The 14599-nt window shown below is 37.5% G+C and overlaps 1 protein-coding gene and 1 non-coding gene across 6 annotated transcripts; one reads left to right on the plus strand and one right to left on the minus strand.

Annotated features, from left to right (window-relative positions):
* Nucleotides 1-7490: 7490 nt before the first annotated feature.
* On the minus strand, nt 7491-7562 carry TRNAP-UGG (transfer RNA proline (anticodon UGG)). Its single transcript has one exon. It is a non-coding gene; the product is annotated as a tRNA-Pro (tRNA).
* LOC127801020 (uncharacterized) lies at nt 7552-10705 on the plus strand. Of its 5 annotated transcripts, none has more exons than XM_052335784.1 (4): nt 7552-7716; nt 8225-8238; nt 8995-9183; nt 10268-10705. In XM_052335784.1, the coding sequence occupies exons 1-4, from the start codon at nt 7567-7569 to the stop codon at nt 10452-10454; spliced, it is 540 nt and encodes a 179-aa protein (XP_052191744.1). In that variant the 5' UTR covers nt 7552-7566; the 3' UTR covers nt 10455-10705. The 5 variants fall into 5 exon arrangements, with proteins under 5 accessions (XP_052191744.1, XP_052191745.1, XP_052191748.1 ...); XM_052335787.1 differs by lacking the exon at nt 8225-8238 and adding an exon at nt 8769-8864 and having other exon boundaries at nt 7699-7716; XM_052335786.1 differs by lacking the exon at nt 8225-8238 and adding an exon at nt 8769-8864 and having other exon boundaries at nt 7701-7716; nt 8984-9183.
* The last annotated feature ends 3894 nt before the right edge of the window (nt 10706-14599 follow it).

Below are 14599 nucleotides of genomic sequence, written 5' to 3' on the forward strand. Positions count from 1 at the left end.
TATACAAACCTCCCACTTGAATAGGCCCTCTAGCTTACACTAGGTAAAATACAAAAAGAATGAATAAGAGAATCTAAGAGTACAACTCTTAGTTATAGGTTCTCTCCAACTGAAAAATAAAGGCTTAAGATGAATGATAGCCTGACCATCTTGGTGGGTTTTAGTATGTGGGACCCTTAGAGCCAAACCGTTACGATAAAATGGTCTTTCTGCTGGGTATGCTCCTACTCTAACCATCGAGTGGTTTCCAGGCGAAGTTGCTCCCACCAAGTCGCCCGTAGTAAAGCCATAGGCTAGGCGAAGTCTAGCATAAGGTTAGAGCATGGGCCTAGCCCCCAGAGTCAAGCAAATCATTTTCATTCTGATAGCGCCAAGCACTGGTTTTTAGAGAAACACCAAACATTTGATACCTTATTGTGGATGAATTACCATTGCGTGACTTCTTTGATACCTATTTAGTCGTTTGGGCACGTTATGATCACTACCTTTCCATCTAGATTAACCATTGCACGGTCCTGGTAGAGTAGGTTGTTGGGCATCAATATCCATGTTCTTATCGAGGATCTAGGTTGCCCTTGGCTTAGACTTTTCTTTAACTGTCTTTGTAGTTTAGCATCTTCCCCTCATAAGACCCACACTTGAGGCCCATTTATCGCAGAGAGTCTATGACAAACATCATGTCCTAAATTTGATCATAAGGCTCATGCCACGACATCGAGCTCTCTGGGTGGTTAAATTTGGGGGAATGCCTTATCACTAAATTATCGTGAGACGACCAGGGGGTAGGTGTGTAGTTTTTGAGTGGGGTATTTTTTAGTTGTACTCATCCTCCCCTTTCAGGTTTATCTACCATAGGTAATCTAGGTTTGGCCAAAGGTTCGGCACAGTATTCCTATTGGGCGTCTGAGTTTATCGGGAGGGTTAGGCGTCAGATCGACCAAGGAGTCGAGTCTAGCTTAGAGGCTTAGCACCGGACTCAATCAAGGGATCCAGGTGAGCCTACGAGCATAGGCGTCGAAACATCTGGTGATCCCCAGCTAGTTTGAGGTTATAGGCACCAGATTACAACTAGGTGACTGAACCTTTTTAGGGTGGAATCATTTTTTTTTTTTTTTGAGTTATTGTGTTGTTGTTCCATCCTCTACCACTCCTTTCAATGATTAGTCTACCTTAAGGAATCTAGGTTTAGCCAAATGTCCGGCTTGGGATTCCTTCCGGATGTCCGAGCTTGCCGGGAGGCCTAGGTGCCGGATCGACCAAAGAGTCAAGTCTAGCTTAGGGGCTTAGCACCAAACTCAATTAAGGGATCTAGGTGAGCTGCGGGCATAGGCATTAGAACATCCGGTGATCCCAATCCAGTCCGAGGTCATCAGCACTAGATTGCCACTAGGCGACTCAACCTTTGGAGGTGAAATTGTAGAGTGGTTTCACCTGCCAATTGTCTGAGGGTTGGGCTAGTCAGTCACCTTTTTAGGTTGTGCTTGGGCTATGACTCCTACATTAGATCTCACAACGCATATACAAAACGTACCCTACGCGAGGTAATTTTCATGGTTTGGTGTGGTTCAGATTTACCTGCCTCTGTGGCATGCGCCTCTGCAATCAGAAAGTATTGGTATAATTTTTTTTTCACGTAGTTCAACGTGTCTTGCCTACATTCACAACAAGAGAATATTACTTGTCAATATTTTGTTTTTGCAGTTCAGCGTGCCTAGCCTACGTCTACTACAAAAGAACATCCGTATTAATATTTTGATTCGGTGGTTTGGCATGCCCTACCTACGTCCGTAACTTGAGAATATATGTATCAATATTTTGTTTTTGCGGTTCAGCGTGTCTCACCTACATCCGCGACTTGAGAACATCTATATGAATATTTTGTTTTGGCGGTTCAGAGTGTCTTATTTACATCCGCAACTTGAGAACATCTATATTAGTATTTTGTTTCAACGATTTGGCATGCTTGGCTTACATCCGCGACTTGAGAACATCTATATTAATATTTTGTTTCAGCGGTTCGGCATGCCTGACCTACGTCTGCGACTTGAGAACATTTATATCAATATTTTATTTTGGCAATTCGGCGTGTCTTACCTACATCCGCAACTTGCGAACATCTATATCAATATTTTGTTTCGGCAGTTCAGCATGTCTTGCCTACATCCAAGACTTGAGAACATCTATATCAATATTTTCTTTCAGCGGTTCGGCGTGTCTTGCCTACATCTGCAACTTGAGAACATCTATATTAATATTTTGTTTCAGCGATTCGGGATGCCCTGCCTACGTCCGCAACTTGAAAAAATATGTATCAATATTTTGTTTCGACAGTTCAGAGTGTCTCACCTACATCCACGACTTGAGAACATCTATATCAATATTTTGTTTCGACGGTTCGGCATGTCTTGCCTACATCCGCAACTTGAGAACATCTATATTAATATTTTGTTTCAACGATTCAACGTATCTCGCCTACGTCCGCAACTTGGGAACATTTATATCAATGTTTTGTTTACGCAGTTCGACGTGTCTCGCCTACGTCCACAACTTGCCACTTCCATTTTTGTTTTCTGCTAAAAATCAAAGATCTCTTGAAGATTGCCTTTGGTAGACCCTACCAAATTTTACTCCTGGGGAATGCTCTCAGTATTATGTGTAATTGGATGATTCCCATTGTAAATATTGCCTCCTCAGTAGAATTTTGGGAGTCCTAATTTCCTTGACGAGACGCTTGATGATTACAATGAAGGTGACGAGAGAGTAATCCCGAGATGTCAATACATCTCCCTTATTCCTTTGGAGTGAATCTGGTTGGACGTTGGGGTAGCCTTCTCTTCCATGAATAGGCCCAAGTGGTTTCCATCAATAGCTTGGTTGTGTTCCTTGCTATCAATCGAGCTTTAGTCTTAACTTTCCCAACATATAGAGATCCGGTGCTATATGGCGAATCAATAGTTCAATTTAATTGCTCAGTCATCGACCTTGTTTGGTGGTGCAACCTAAACGTTTATGAATTTTTTGAATGACATTAAGGCCTCTTTCTTATGGTTGTTTAAAGCAAAGAGAGAGATCGATTAACTCAATGTGCCTTGTCTCTCTCTTTTCCCACTAAAAGGACTCCAAATCTCCATATGAGTAGTGTAAGGGTATTGGTGTATGAGTAGAGATTCCTTTTATGAGATGTTTGGCGATTACGATAAGAACAATGAGAAGATAATCATACGGCATTAGCACATCGCCCATTTTAGATTTGTTGTGGAATCCCTTGTCATGCTTTCATCTGCCGAGATCATGTGGATTCACTCCCAAGTAGTTCCTTTGTCATTTTCATTAGGAGTGGTCCGTGCATCATTTCTTTTCTAGCTGTACTTGTTTCAATTGCCTTTGTTGCCATGGTCGTGCCAAAGTGGTTGCCTTCTACATGTTAGCTTTTACCCTTACCACTAGTTGGATCATGGCCTTAGCTTGTCAAACATAAAGAGATCCGATATGTTATAGCTAATCAATTACTCAATTTGATTTCACCTTGCTTGAATGCATACCTCAGATATCCAGGTAATTTGTAAAAGGCCTTATGGTCAAAGTGAGGAGAAAGATTGATTAACCTGATATGCACCAATGGGTCATTCGATTCTCCTTCTTCTTTTTCCTTTTTTCCTTGTTCATACTCGAAGCATTCAGGGGGTTGAAAATACTCAAAATCTCCATTCGCTCAACATTTATGCTGGCTTGGGTACTCAAATTCATTAGAAAGAGCACTCAGCCGAAAGCGAGAGATTATCTTGACGGTGTGCACATCGTTCCTTGGAGGTATGTTTTAATTTCCATGTTAACCTATAGACCTCATACCACTAGGGTAGCATTTTCAGAATGATCATAATATTGCCTCAATGATTCGCATAATCTTGATCGGATGCTGAGTCGATACATACGACCCTTCTTTCCTTGGGATATTTGTAGCAACAACTAATTAACCCAGTTATGAGCAATGCCTAAGCAACTTGATAGGGAATACGACCCTCTGTTACATGTTTTTCGTAAGAAGCTTTTACATTCCCTTGTTCTAAAATTTCTTCTATGATCGTTAGAGATTCTCTATTGGGCCGACCACTATGCTATAGTTGTGGATGGTCGTAAATGGTTTACTTAAGCCAAATTTTCACTTCCCTTTCAAGTTGTATTTTTAATAGATTCTTCATTGTTGATTGTTTTTCATGTCCACTAGTGTCTTCTGACTGTCTTATCCTCGACGGTATGCTTATAAGGAAACACTTAAATGATTTCAACCCATGTTTCTTAGAGTCATGTTTCTCGGAGGCTCTTCATAGATCAATTTAGGTAGTGTGGATTCTGAGAAAGTTGACGTGATCTTTTTATTAGCAACGTGAGTTGGACTCTTTTGGCAATTAAGCATCGTGTTGTGCTCTGAATATATCATGGTTTTTCTTTAATCCCTCGTATTTAGCAGGAAAAACTGTTGGCGACAATTTAACGAGGACTTTGAGGTGTGCATAACCACTTAAGGATCTCATTTTAAGGCTGTCAAGGGTTTGTGGAAACCCGTATGTGACCTCTGACAGCATACTAGAAGACTCAATCGGCGTGCAAGCCCCCCCAGATGAGGCGTGTTGGCTGGTGTCCTTTCTTGTACCCAGCTAACTTTTGGCACCAAGAAACCTAGTTGTTCACATCGCCAAACTTGGCTTCTTGTCAGTTTCCCACAGACGACGCCAAATTGTTGTTACCAAAATACAACAATTAAAATTTGTGAGGCAGGAATGCTAGAGTCACGGTAGGGCTAGGAGGACAACTGACAGGTGTCTGTTTGTGAAAATGTAAGTTGGGTAGCTCTGGGCTCCGATTCTCTAGCTAAGGTCTCAAATAAGCCATCAAGGGAATTTTTGATAGCGAATTGATCCATCCAGGAGTAACCTCCGGTCTATTCAGGACGTAGCTGCACTTACATGAACAAGTTAGAAGGCACGCGGGGATTCCTCACCCACGTATGCCCTCCGATGCTTAAGTCAGTACGTGTAAGAAAATAGTTTCAATAAATGAATGATGCATTTAATAAATACAAATGAGATACCTCTGTCAATAAGAGGGGGTCTGATCATAATATAGTACTAGATATTGGGGGCAAACATGTGTGTTAGAAGCTCTCGAATCGGCTTAAGAGGAATCCCCCCAGAGAACTGAACAGCCTAAGGAGTCCTTCGGGAGAGGGTGGGCCTCATGACAAGCTGTCGAAGTAGGTTCTTAGCCTTTAGGGGGCCTATACCGACAGAGTTTCGGGTTATCATAGGATGCTTTTAAGCGTTATTTATTATCTCAAGGATTTCCATAATATTTTCACGAGTGATTATTCTCCGTTGGAGATTAAGAGTCAAGGTAGTGCATGGGGCCTTCGCATGTAGTTTGATTGATAGAAAAAGGGTTTTGTGAAAGCCACATGGCCCAACCAAAAGGGCCACATGGCTTTCGAGGCTTGCGGGGGCACTAAACAAGTTTAGAAAATTCTGGCATGCAAATGTAATTTGGGAAAAATGGCATCAGTTTTAGTATAAAATTAAAATATGCATAATATGTAATGAACCAGCGCGCAGGTGGGATGGTCTTGCACACATGTGAGGGAGGTTTGGGAGCTGGACGCGTTGAGTTTTTATCTCTCAACAATTTTGGAGGCTCCAGGTGGCATGCATTGGCGATTTCCAGAGGAAAAACAATGCACGACTAGCTGCTTCGGAAGGGAGGAATTGGCAAGAAAAATATTATTTCAGAAGGAATAAAATGCTGCTTCCATAGGAAAATAATACCCTTTTGATGGAATAAAAATGCTTACTTTGGAAGGAAAATAATATCCTTTCGAAAGGAAATTACAAAATTCTTCGGAGGAAAAATTTCACAATGCTTCATGAGCATAATCTATGCCTTGAAAAGCGTGCCAAAAGATCCCTTCATTATTCATTTACTATGCAATTTATAGGGAATAGTGCCACATTTTTTCTTGGACCATTTTGCCTTCAAAATCAAGAATATTTACATTATAAGCGTTATTTGCCACTTAATCATGATTTATTCTTCGAAAAAAATACTCACTTAGAATTATTCGTTAAAAATATGTCCATTTTGATTTATTAATTATAAACACCTCAGGTGGATGTTTTTCGAAAAATCTATGGCACAACAACTACATTTTATGAAAATTACAATCACCTCTTACTTTTTGAAAATTTACAAAAAATTTACAAAAGGAAAAAATAAATTGGGTGTTACAAACACCTGAACAAGGTTTCTTTCTAGTATAAGAGACTTGTTTTCAATTTTAAGGACTTTTTCATATGAATTAGAGACTTATTTTGAATATGATATTCAAGAAATATATCAAACTTCATAGAGAGAGGGAGAGAGACCATGTTCTTATCTTTAGTTTTTCACAAATTATTGCCTATCTTACTTTTTTTTTTGTCATTTACAAAATTATGTTTTTAGCCACAACAAACTAACCTTTATTTCTAGTATATGGAATTTGACTTGTTCTTGAATCTCATTAAAATCCTTTTGAGTTGATAAATTATGTGTTTTTTTATAAAGAGATAGTTAGTTGCGAAGTTCGTGACCTTCAAATCCAAACCCATCCGAAAACTCACTCACCCTTAACCCACACTCATATTGCATTTTTCATCATGGCATCATTTGACTTTGGCATCAAGAGGTTGAAGTAAAAGATTTCCTTGCATGCCTTCAAACTATTCTTGTTTCATAAACTCATTCGAAGACAGTAAGACGCACGAGACTCCCCAACTCTCTTAGAGCCTAATCACCCGAAGACATCCCAATTGAAGACCCACGGCCTCTGGGGATCTAGTCTCCCAAAGACTCTTTGGCCCAACAACCATTCGAAAACTCAGAGCATCTTTTTTGCTCTCCCAAACAACAGATTGAACCTAACTCTAAGAATTTTACTCTTCCGAACAATGGATCAAGCCATCCTCCAGCTAGACGCTAGCACCATTTGTTGGCATAGACTTTACCCTTAACTTCCTTGCTAGTCTCTGTTAAACTATTTTATAAGACAAATAAATTTTAATTATTGTATTCTAATAACAACAATTATCAAAAAATCTTTTTTCATTTTTGGTAGATGTTTTTTCTTCTAATGTCTCTTTTATGGCTGCTGCACCTCTTTCTTCTTTACTCACTTTTTTTTCTTGTATACTTGAATGACAATCAATCAATATCATTTCTTTTCTTTTTTATAACTTAACCTTTGTTAACATAAACAATTATAGTAAATATTTTTTTTATCATAAATATTTTTTAAGTGCTGGCTTAATAAGCGTAACTTGTGTAATATTTATGTGTGACTAATTAATATGGGAAAAGTAGTAGTAGCCACAGCCACCAAATAATATATATATATCTAAGCATAAGGATTATTAAGCTCTATTCAGCACTGCAAAACATTGTTAAAGGGAAGGCAAAAAATCGGGGCGTTCCGAGAATCGAACTCGGGACCTCTCGCACCCAAAGCGAGAATCATACCACTAGACCAAACGCCCTCCCATGCCAAACAAGCTCAAAAATAATAATAAATGTTTTAGAACTTCTAGGGTTTGTCCAGAGGCGTGTAAATTGTTGCTGCTTTGCTTTAGGAGAGCGGCTGAAATCACTTGCGCTCGGATCTTCGATCTCCCGCTCTGCTCTTCTTCTCCGGTAAGTTTCTTCTGCTCGGTCAACTTCCCCTTTCACATATATAGATATATGTATGCACACACATTCTTATATCTGCGAATCTATGCACCTAAGCGTATTGGTTTGTGAGACTTCATCGTACGTTGCACGGATTATTTTCGACTTATACAGATTTGTGCAAAATGCACTTTTATCTGCTTTAATCTTGAGTCGCTTTTATGGATAAGGGGCTTCTTTTGAATCTGTGGTTTCTTCATCCAAGGAAAACCCTATTTTTTTTTTTTTGTGAATAATGGACTTCTTTTGAATCTGTGGTTTCTCCATCCTAGAAAAACCCTATTTTTTTTTTCTTTTATCAATAAGGGACTTCTATTTTTTCTTCACTCTAGTCCTTTCATTTCTTCAGAAAACAGCATGAAAGGACATTTCACTTGTTGCATAGAATTTATTATGTCTTTTCCACTTGCTTGTTATTGATTCTCTGATTTCTCGGAATGCTGGGCGGAACATGTGTTCAATATCTGGACAGTTTCTGCAATTAAGGTATATGACGTTATTTGCCACCTATTGTAGCTTCTTGATTTGGGCTGTAATCAGTTGAATAAACTTATATGGGATTTGTTAATTGTATGTATATCTGACATTTCAAATGTTATTTAAAAATGATTTGAAAGGGGTAATGGATGTACCGATGAGAAGGATTCTCTTCTTCTCCATTCACTATGATGCGTGTAAAGTTTCATCTTTTCACGTTTTGGCAGAGGGATTGAAAAAATGTAATGGCTGAGACCATTAACGAGCATGCAACACTTATCTTGAATGGCACCAAATATGGTTGCTGAGTTACCTAGCAAGAACGCAAACAACACTCACACACGTGTAGGTGTACATGTGTGCAACAAGTAATGGTGCAAGCTAAGCATGAAATCAGCTTGCTTAAGCAACATCATTTTCATTATTTTATCAATATATCCAGATTACAATTTGCCATAGAGTAGGCAATTTCTTACTTGTATGAGAATGCAACAACAGCAACAGCAGTTTGAAAGTAACCTTGATGGGTTTTGATGCAGCGTATGGGGTGTCACTACTTGGTTTGTATATTGGTCTGTTTTTATAGCTATCACCTGGATGTAGAAGCGATGGTATTCCTCCTGCTTACCATAACAGTTAAGACTTCGCTTTAGATGGGTTGTATTCTTGTATGGCAGAAATTTTATGTTTGCTTTTATCTGATTAGCAACTCAATTATCTCCTGAACTGTTTCATTTAGTAATTACATGTTCAGTTGTAAAGCAGGGCACTGATGGCATCAAGATTGCAACGATTGCAATCTAAGGCTTCAGAAGTTTCACAATATGTGGTAAAGCATGGAGTTCCATACTACAAGCAGTTGTTGGAACAGAACAAGCAATACATTCAAGAACCACCCACAGTGGAGAAATGCAACCTGTTGGCCAAGCAATTGTTTTACACTCGACTTGCTAGGTTATCCCTTCTGTACCTTTGTTGAGTTTGCAATTGGGTTTTATGTTCTGCTGAATGGATAGTATTGGCTTGACCATACACTTTAGTGTACAGCTGTTCTCTTTTCAAAATATACATACAAAAATGAAGTTATGGTTCCCATTTGGATCTCGTAATACACTTTCATACATAAAACATTTTTTGTAATTATACGAGCAATGTTGATATACTCCTGATGGTTTCACTTGATTGTTGAAGGAGTACAAGCCTATATTTTCAACTAATCAGATGTTTATTTGTTTCTTGTGTTAGTTATAACTGATATATTTGATAGTTGGCATATAATATAACTTTTTCACAGTGGACTTTCCTTGGGAGTTAGAAGACTCAAATGGATGCAAGCTTATCACTTATCTGCCAATATTGATTTTGGGATATATTACTCAAAGTCTACATGTATTTAGAAGGGTGCAAAATGGCCTATCTCCGCTGGCCTGAAGGCACTCATTTACCCAAAATGATTCATAAACTCAGGTTTCTAGTATCATTTGCCCCAGACACTGCTCTCTTAGTTAGGGGACAATAGGTTTAGTGTTTGGCTTTTTTAAATATTTTGAATGATCTGCAACTGCAATGTCAAAGACAGGGAAACGCTTAGAGTTGACATATTTCTTTTGGACCTGCTAAATTTTGGCTTGCTGAAAGAGGAGTATCTGTGTTCTTCTCATCCCAGAATATTATTTGATGGGAAAAAGATTTATATAGTTTAGATGTTGTCATCTAGTTAGGAGCTAGAATATATAGTTTAGATACTGTCAACTAATTAGGACCTAGAATGTCATTTGGAAATCTTTATTTGAATTGTACAGTAGTCTAGTATATTTTATGAAATGTTCCTTTTGTTTTGAGGATGCATTTGCTGATGACGCATCTCATACAAGAATTGCTTTTAGCACAATAACGGCAAGTGTTTTAGTTGGAGTAACTCAGTAACCCTTATTTTCGTTCATTTGGTCGAAGTTATCCTTTTAATATGACTCTGTAACTTCACTATGCATACATGAATTTTGCCCGCGTGGTCATCTCACTGGATTACCCTTAACAGTATTTCAGGTCGGTATGAGTCATTCTGGAAGGAACTGGATTATGTCAAGCATCTATGGAAGAATAGGCAAGAGCTAAAGGTTGAGGATGCGGGGATTGCTGCTTTATTTGGACTGGAATGCTTTGCATGGTTTTGTGGTGGGGAGATTGTTGGAAGGGGGTTTACATTCACCGGTTACTATCCATGAGAAAAACTACTCACGTCCAAGTGTATGGGGGGTGATTGATGTCTCTACAGGCTTTCTTCCTCCTCAACTTGAGGAAATCGGTTAGTTCAGTATTAGCATATTGTTCATTTAAGAAATTGTTTTTCTTCTGATAAATTTTTTGAAGCTGAGGAATAATAATCAGTGGGTAAGGACGGCTGCCCCCAATAATCCCTGTATTTGGTAATGGGTACTCTTCTCTTGAGATGCATCTGTTTGAAATGCTTTTTATCTCCAGAAGAAACTAAACTAATATTTCAAATATTACAAGGCAGTCAATCCAGTACCCAGCCCTCTGTTGCTTGTAGTCCCGACCACAACAGTAATAAATATAAGATTAGATTATAAATAAAAATGACTAGCGACAGCTAAAATTTGTGGAGCCAAGATTGTACTAACAATAACCACTCAGTTATGCTTTCAAGGGAAATCGTCTTCCTGAAATTTGCGTCAAGAGTTGTTAGTTAACAGAGGAATGCAATGCAATGCAATGCAAGCGCATCCAGAATTTGAGCCACAGCAGATGCACAGCTCTGCTTCAACAATCAAAATTATTAGCTCAACAAGTCAGCCTGGTAGGGATGGACGCTCGCAATGAAAGCAGCAGCTGCAGAGAAAAGAAAAATCATTTCTCGGACACCCTCAGTCAGGAGCCGGAAGGAAAGATGAGTACAGTACAGAAAAGAATCTCCACTTATACTAATTAATCAATTAATTAATTAATTGCCAGCTACCATTACCAACCCCACTGACGAATCATACATAATATGCCCTCTACAAACATAGGGTTGCCAATGCCAAATTGTGCTGCTGCTGCAAATGAACAGTTCCTTTGCGATGGTTTGAACAAGTTACATATATCTGAGAAACCTCATCAACTTCTTGACATCTTCTTCATGACATTCAAACCGGCTGGCCGAGGAAGATTTTGTGTTTATGACAATACTTTCTGCAGATTTCTTTTGCTTTTGCAGCAAATTTATTCTGCAACCAGTAGAGGAAAAACAATAGTTGCATCACAGTGGACCTGGTTGAATCCAATTTCAGAAGAGTATAATAAATACCATTAATATAGGTCTAAAAGATTGCATGTGCAATAACTAAAATTGCGATTTCTTAACAGCCAAAAGAAACAAGGATTTAAACCTTAATTGTTTTTGCAGTAGTTTGTATTTTCCCCCCATGACAAGACTCTTTAGATTTGTGTTCATTGTATAGTTTTGAGTACTTCAGCTGTTTTCATTTGCGAATGAAATGATTAATACTTGTGTAGTGATATTTTATGATAAGTGCTCAGAAATTTAAGTGATTTTGATTGGATGATTTGTGATAAAGTACTCGCATGGATGGATATTATCCATGTCCTAATTATGATATTAGGCTTAAAATTGAAATCCTTGGAATAAAGGAAATCTATTAGGTTCAAAATAGACTAGAATATGGATTGAAGTCTTGAAATATGATTTTCAAGTTCATTCAAGAGATTCTAGAAATAGTATAACTTTTTAATAAGTGTTTCAAGATCCACTCGTAGTGACTTTGTAAAGTCAATCGAGTAAATTTGCAACAGCTTTGCAAGTTGCAGTTCGATGATTAAGTAATGGGTAGTATTACTCAAAGATGATAGAATTTGCTAAGATAGGATAATTATTTATTTGTTCTTCACTATTTGTGAAATAAATTTAATCATGATTGTAAATACTTTTAGTTTACATTTTATTCTGTGACTACCTGCTGCTTGATGTCAAATTTTGCTATATGCTTAAATTGTTTCTTGAATGTTGAGATGTCATATGCTTGAATGCAAGACAACTTGGCTACCTGCTTGATATGTCTACTTGCTGAATGCTCTATAAATAACTGCAGAAAGCTTGAGTGAATTAACATGTATAATATTGACATGTTCAATATTTTTCCCTTATCGATTATGCAGTTTGCTGTTTTGCCTGTATCCATTTGCTAAGCCTTGATGTTAAAAGAACTTGTTGCTTATTCATGGGGGAGCATATCCTCTATTATTTCTTTTTTAGCTTTCTATTCCTTCCAATATGCTTTTCAAGAGATATTTTATTTCTCCAAGGAGTAGATAAATCTTGTGACCTTGTTCTCTAGTTAGTGCACATGTGAAATTAAATTTATTATCTCTATATGAGTGGTTTATGTGTTAAATGATTGCATAAATTCATAATTATCTTTTACAAGTCTTGGAACGGACACTATATTCCTAATAGTATAAGCGATATACAAATGGTTATTAAGATTCAATATATGTCTGGAAGGCAAAAGTACTAATGCAATCCTTATAACTAATGCAACAACTCTTACTCCATTTCTTACTCTAAGGATAACTTTCCGCTTCTCAAGCGGTTTACTTAGTTCAAGATCTTCCATGGAAACACATATATGAAATGTTGCACTAGAATCTAGTATCCAGGGAATGGGATGATAACTAATCGAATTGATCATCTCAATAACAAACAAGGAAGAAGTAACTTGGCACAGAGAATCTGACTGCTTGACTTTCAAGCTCTGAAGATATTCAGGACAATTCCTCTTTCAGTGTCCGTCTTGTTGGCAATGGAAACATTCTCTTTTGCTTACTCTTTTCCTAGACTTGTTTTCCCAGGCCACAATTTCTTCTTTTTATTTTTATTTCTATTTTTCTTTTTAGAAGATTTAGAAGATGAGTCTATGGCAAGAACTCTTTCTTTGCCCTTATCCTTCATATGGGCATGTGATGTTAACATATTTAACAACTTGGGAGGTGTGCATTGAATCTTATTCATGTTAAAGTTCATAATGAACTGGAATTTGGCAATGACTAAAGAATGAGATTAACATGGAGATCGGTGTCCATATAGAATTCAAGAATTTCTAATTGATCAATCAAATTGATCATTTTAATGATATGATCCCCAACATCCGATCCTAAAAACATCTTTGCCCTAAACAACTATTTCGATATCTTATATTGGGCAGTTCTACTTTGCTCTCCGTATAGCTTGCATAGATTCAAAAATCATACTTACAATGTTAGTCATGTGCTTATACTGACATTGCAACTCGCTACTCATAGAGGCTAGTATGTTAGTCATGTGCTTATGCTCTTTCATCTCTTCCCACGTGACACGTTTTTCCTCACCAACACCCTTAGGTAATGAACTAGGATGACTCTTTATCAAAACATAATCAATTTTCTCAATATTCGGAACAATTCTTAAGTTTCATAACCAATCCTTAAAGTTAGGTCCAGTTAAAACATATTTTTCTAATATACGAGAAAGAAGGTTTGATATGTTTGCCATTTTGAGAAAAGTTGCAAAAAATAAATAAAAGACTATTAGTTGATTTTATATTTCATAACCATTTAGTTTTGGTCTCTAAATGATGCTTCCCATTAAATGTCTCTAAGTGGTAAAAGTGAATCCGTTGACTTATAGTAGATGATCGAGTTATCTCCTACATGGATACCCCTCACATTATAATTTCTTAAAATATCCACATATTTGAGTAGACAACTCTTGCCTTCCATATCTCATGTAGGGTTTGATCTTCGACCCCTATGCCACCAAATCCTTACATTATAGTTTCTTGCATCGATAACATAGTTACATTTGACCCATTACCTCGGTCAATGATCAATTTGAATGTCTATGACCTCGCATTTATAGTTAATTTGCCATATCCATATGGGTACACCGACAACATCTCAGGCCTTAGATAGGTATATCAATCAATTCTCATGAAATGCACCCTCTTATGTTTTCTAGACCAAAGTACACCCAATTGAGCAATGATTCCCTACGACAATAGAGTGCCACGATAAAACATTTTTACCATTTTAATGTAATATTGTTTTTACCATTTTTACCATTTTGGGAAGATTCTAATCTTTATTTTAAGGTCTCACTATGCAAATGTAGATGTTTTCACTATATACATCATACATCATAAAACAAAAGCATATAAATAAAAACTAGATGATTATGGACTTTTGCTTTTAATTAAATCTGAGCAATAAGAAAGACATTCGCACATAACCATTATGCTTGAACTCTCTTGACGCCCTTCGAGTCATCAACTCTTGATGCCTCCTTGCTCCACCACATCAACTTTTGATGCTAGCC

This window comes from Diospyros lotus, chromosome 5 (assembly GCF_014633365.1).
Source record: "Diospyros lotus cultivar Yz01 chromosome 5, ASM1463336v1, whole genome shotgun sequence".
NCBI classification, from domain to species: Eukaryota; Viridiplantae; Streptophyta; class Magnoliopsida; order Ericales; family Ebenaceae; genus Diospyros; species Diospyros lotus.

Bases quoted from the DNA above. Each gene is read 5' to 3' on its own strand.
- LOC127801020 (XM_052335784.1), top strand. From the start codon at position 7,567: ATGCCAAACAAGCTCAAAAATAATAATAAATGTTTTAGAACTTCTAGG. The intron at 9,184-10,267 runs GTTATCCCTTCT...TACCCTTAACAG, and splicing joins TTTTACACTCGACTTGCTAG to TATTTCAGGTCGGTATGAGT.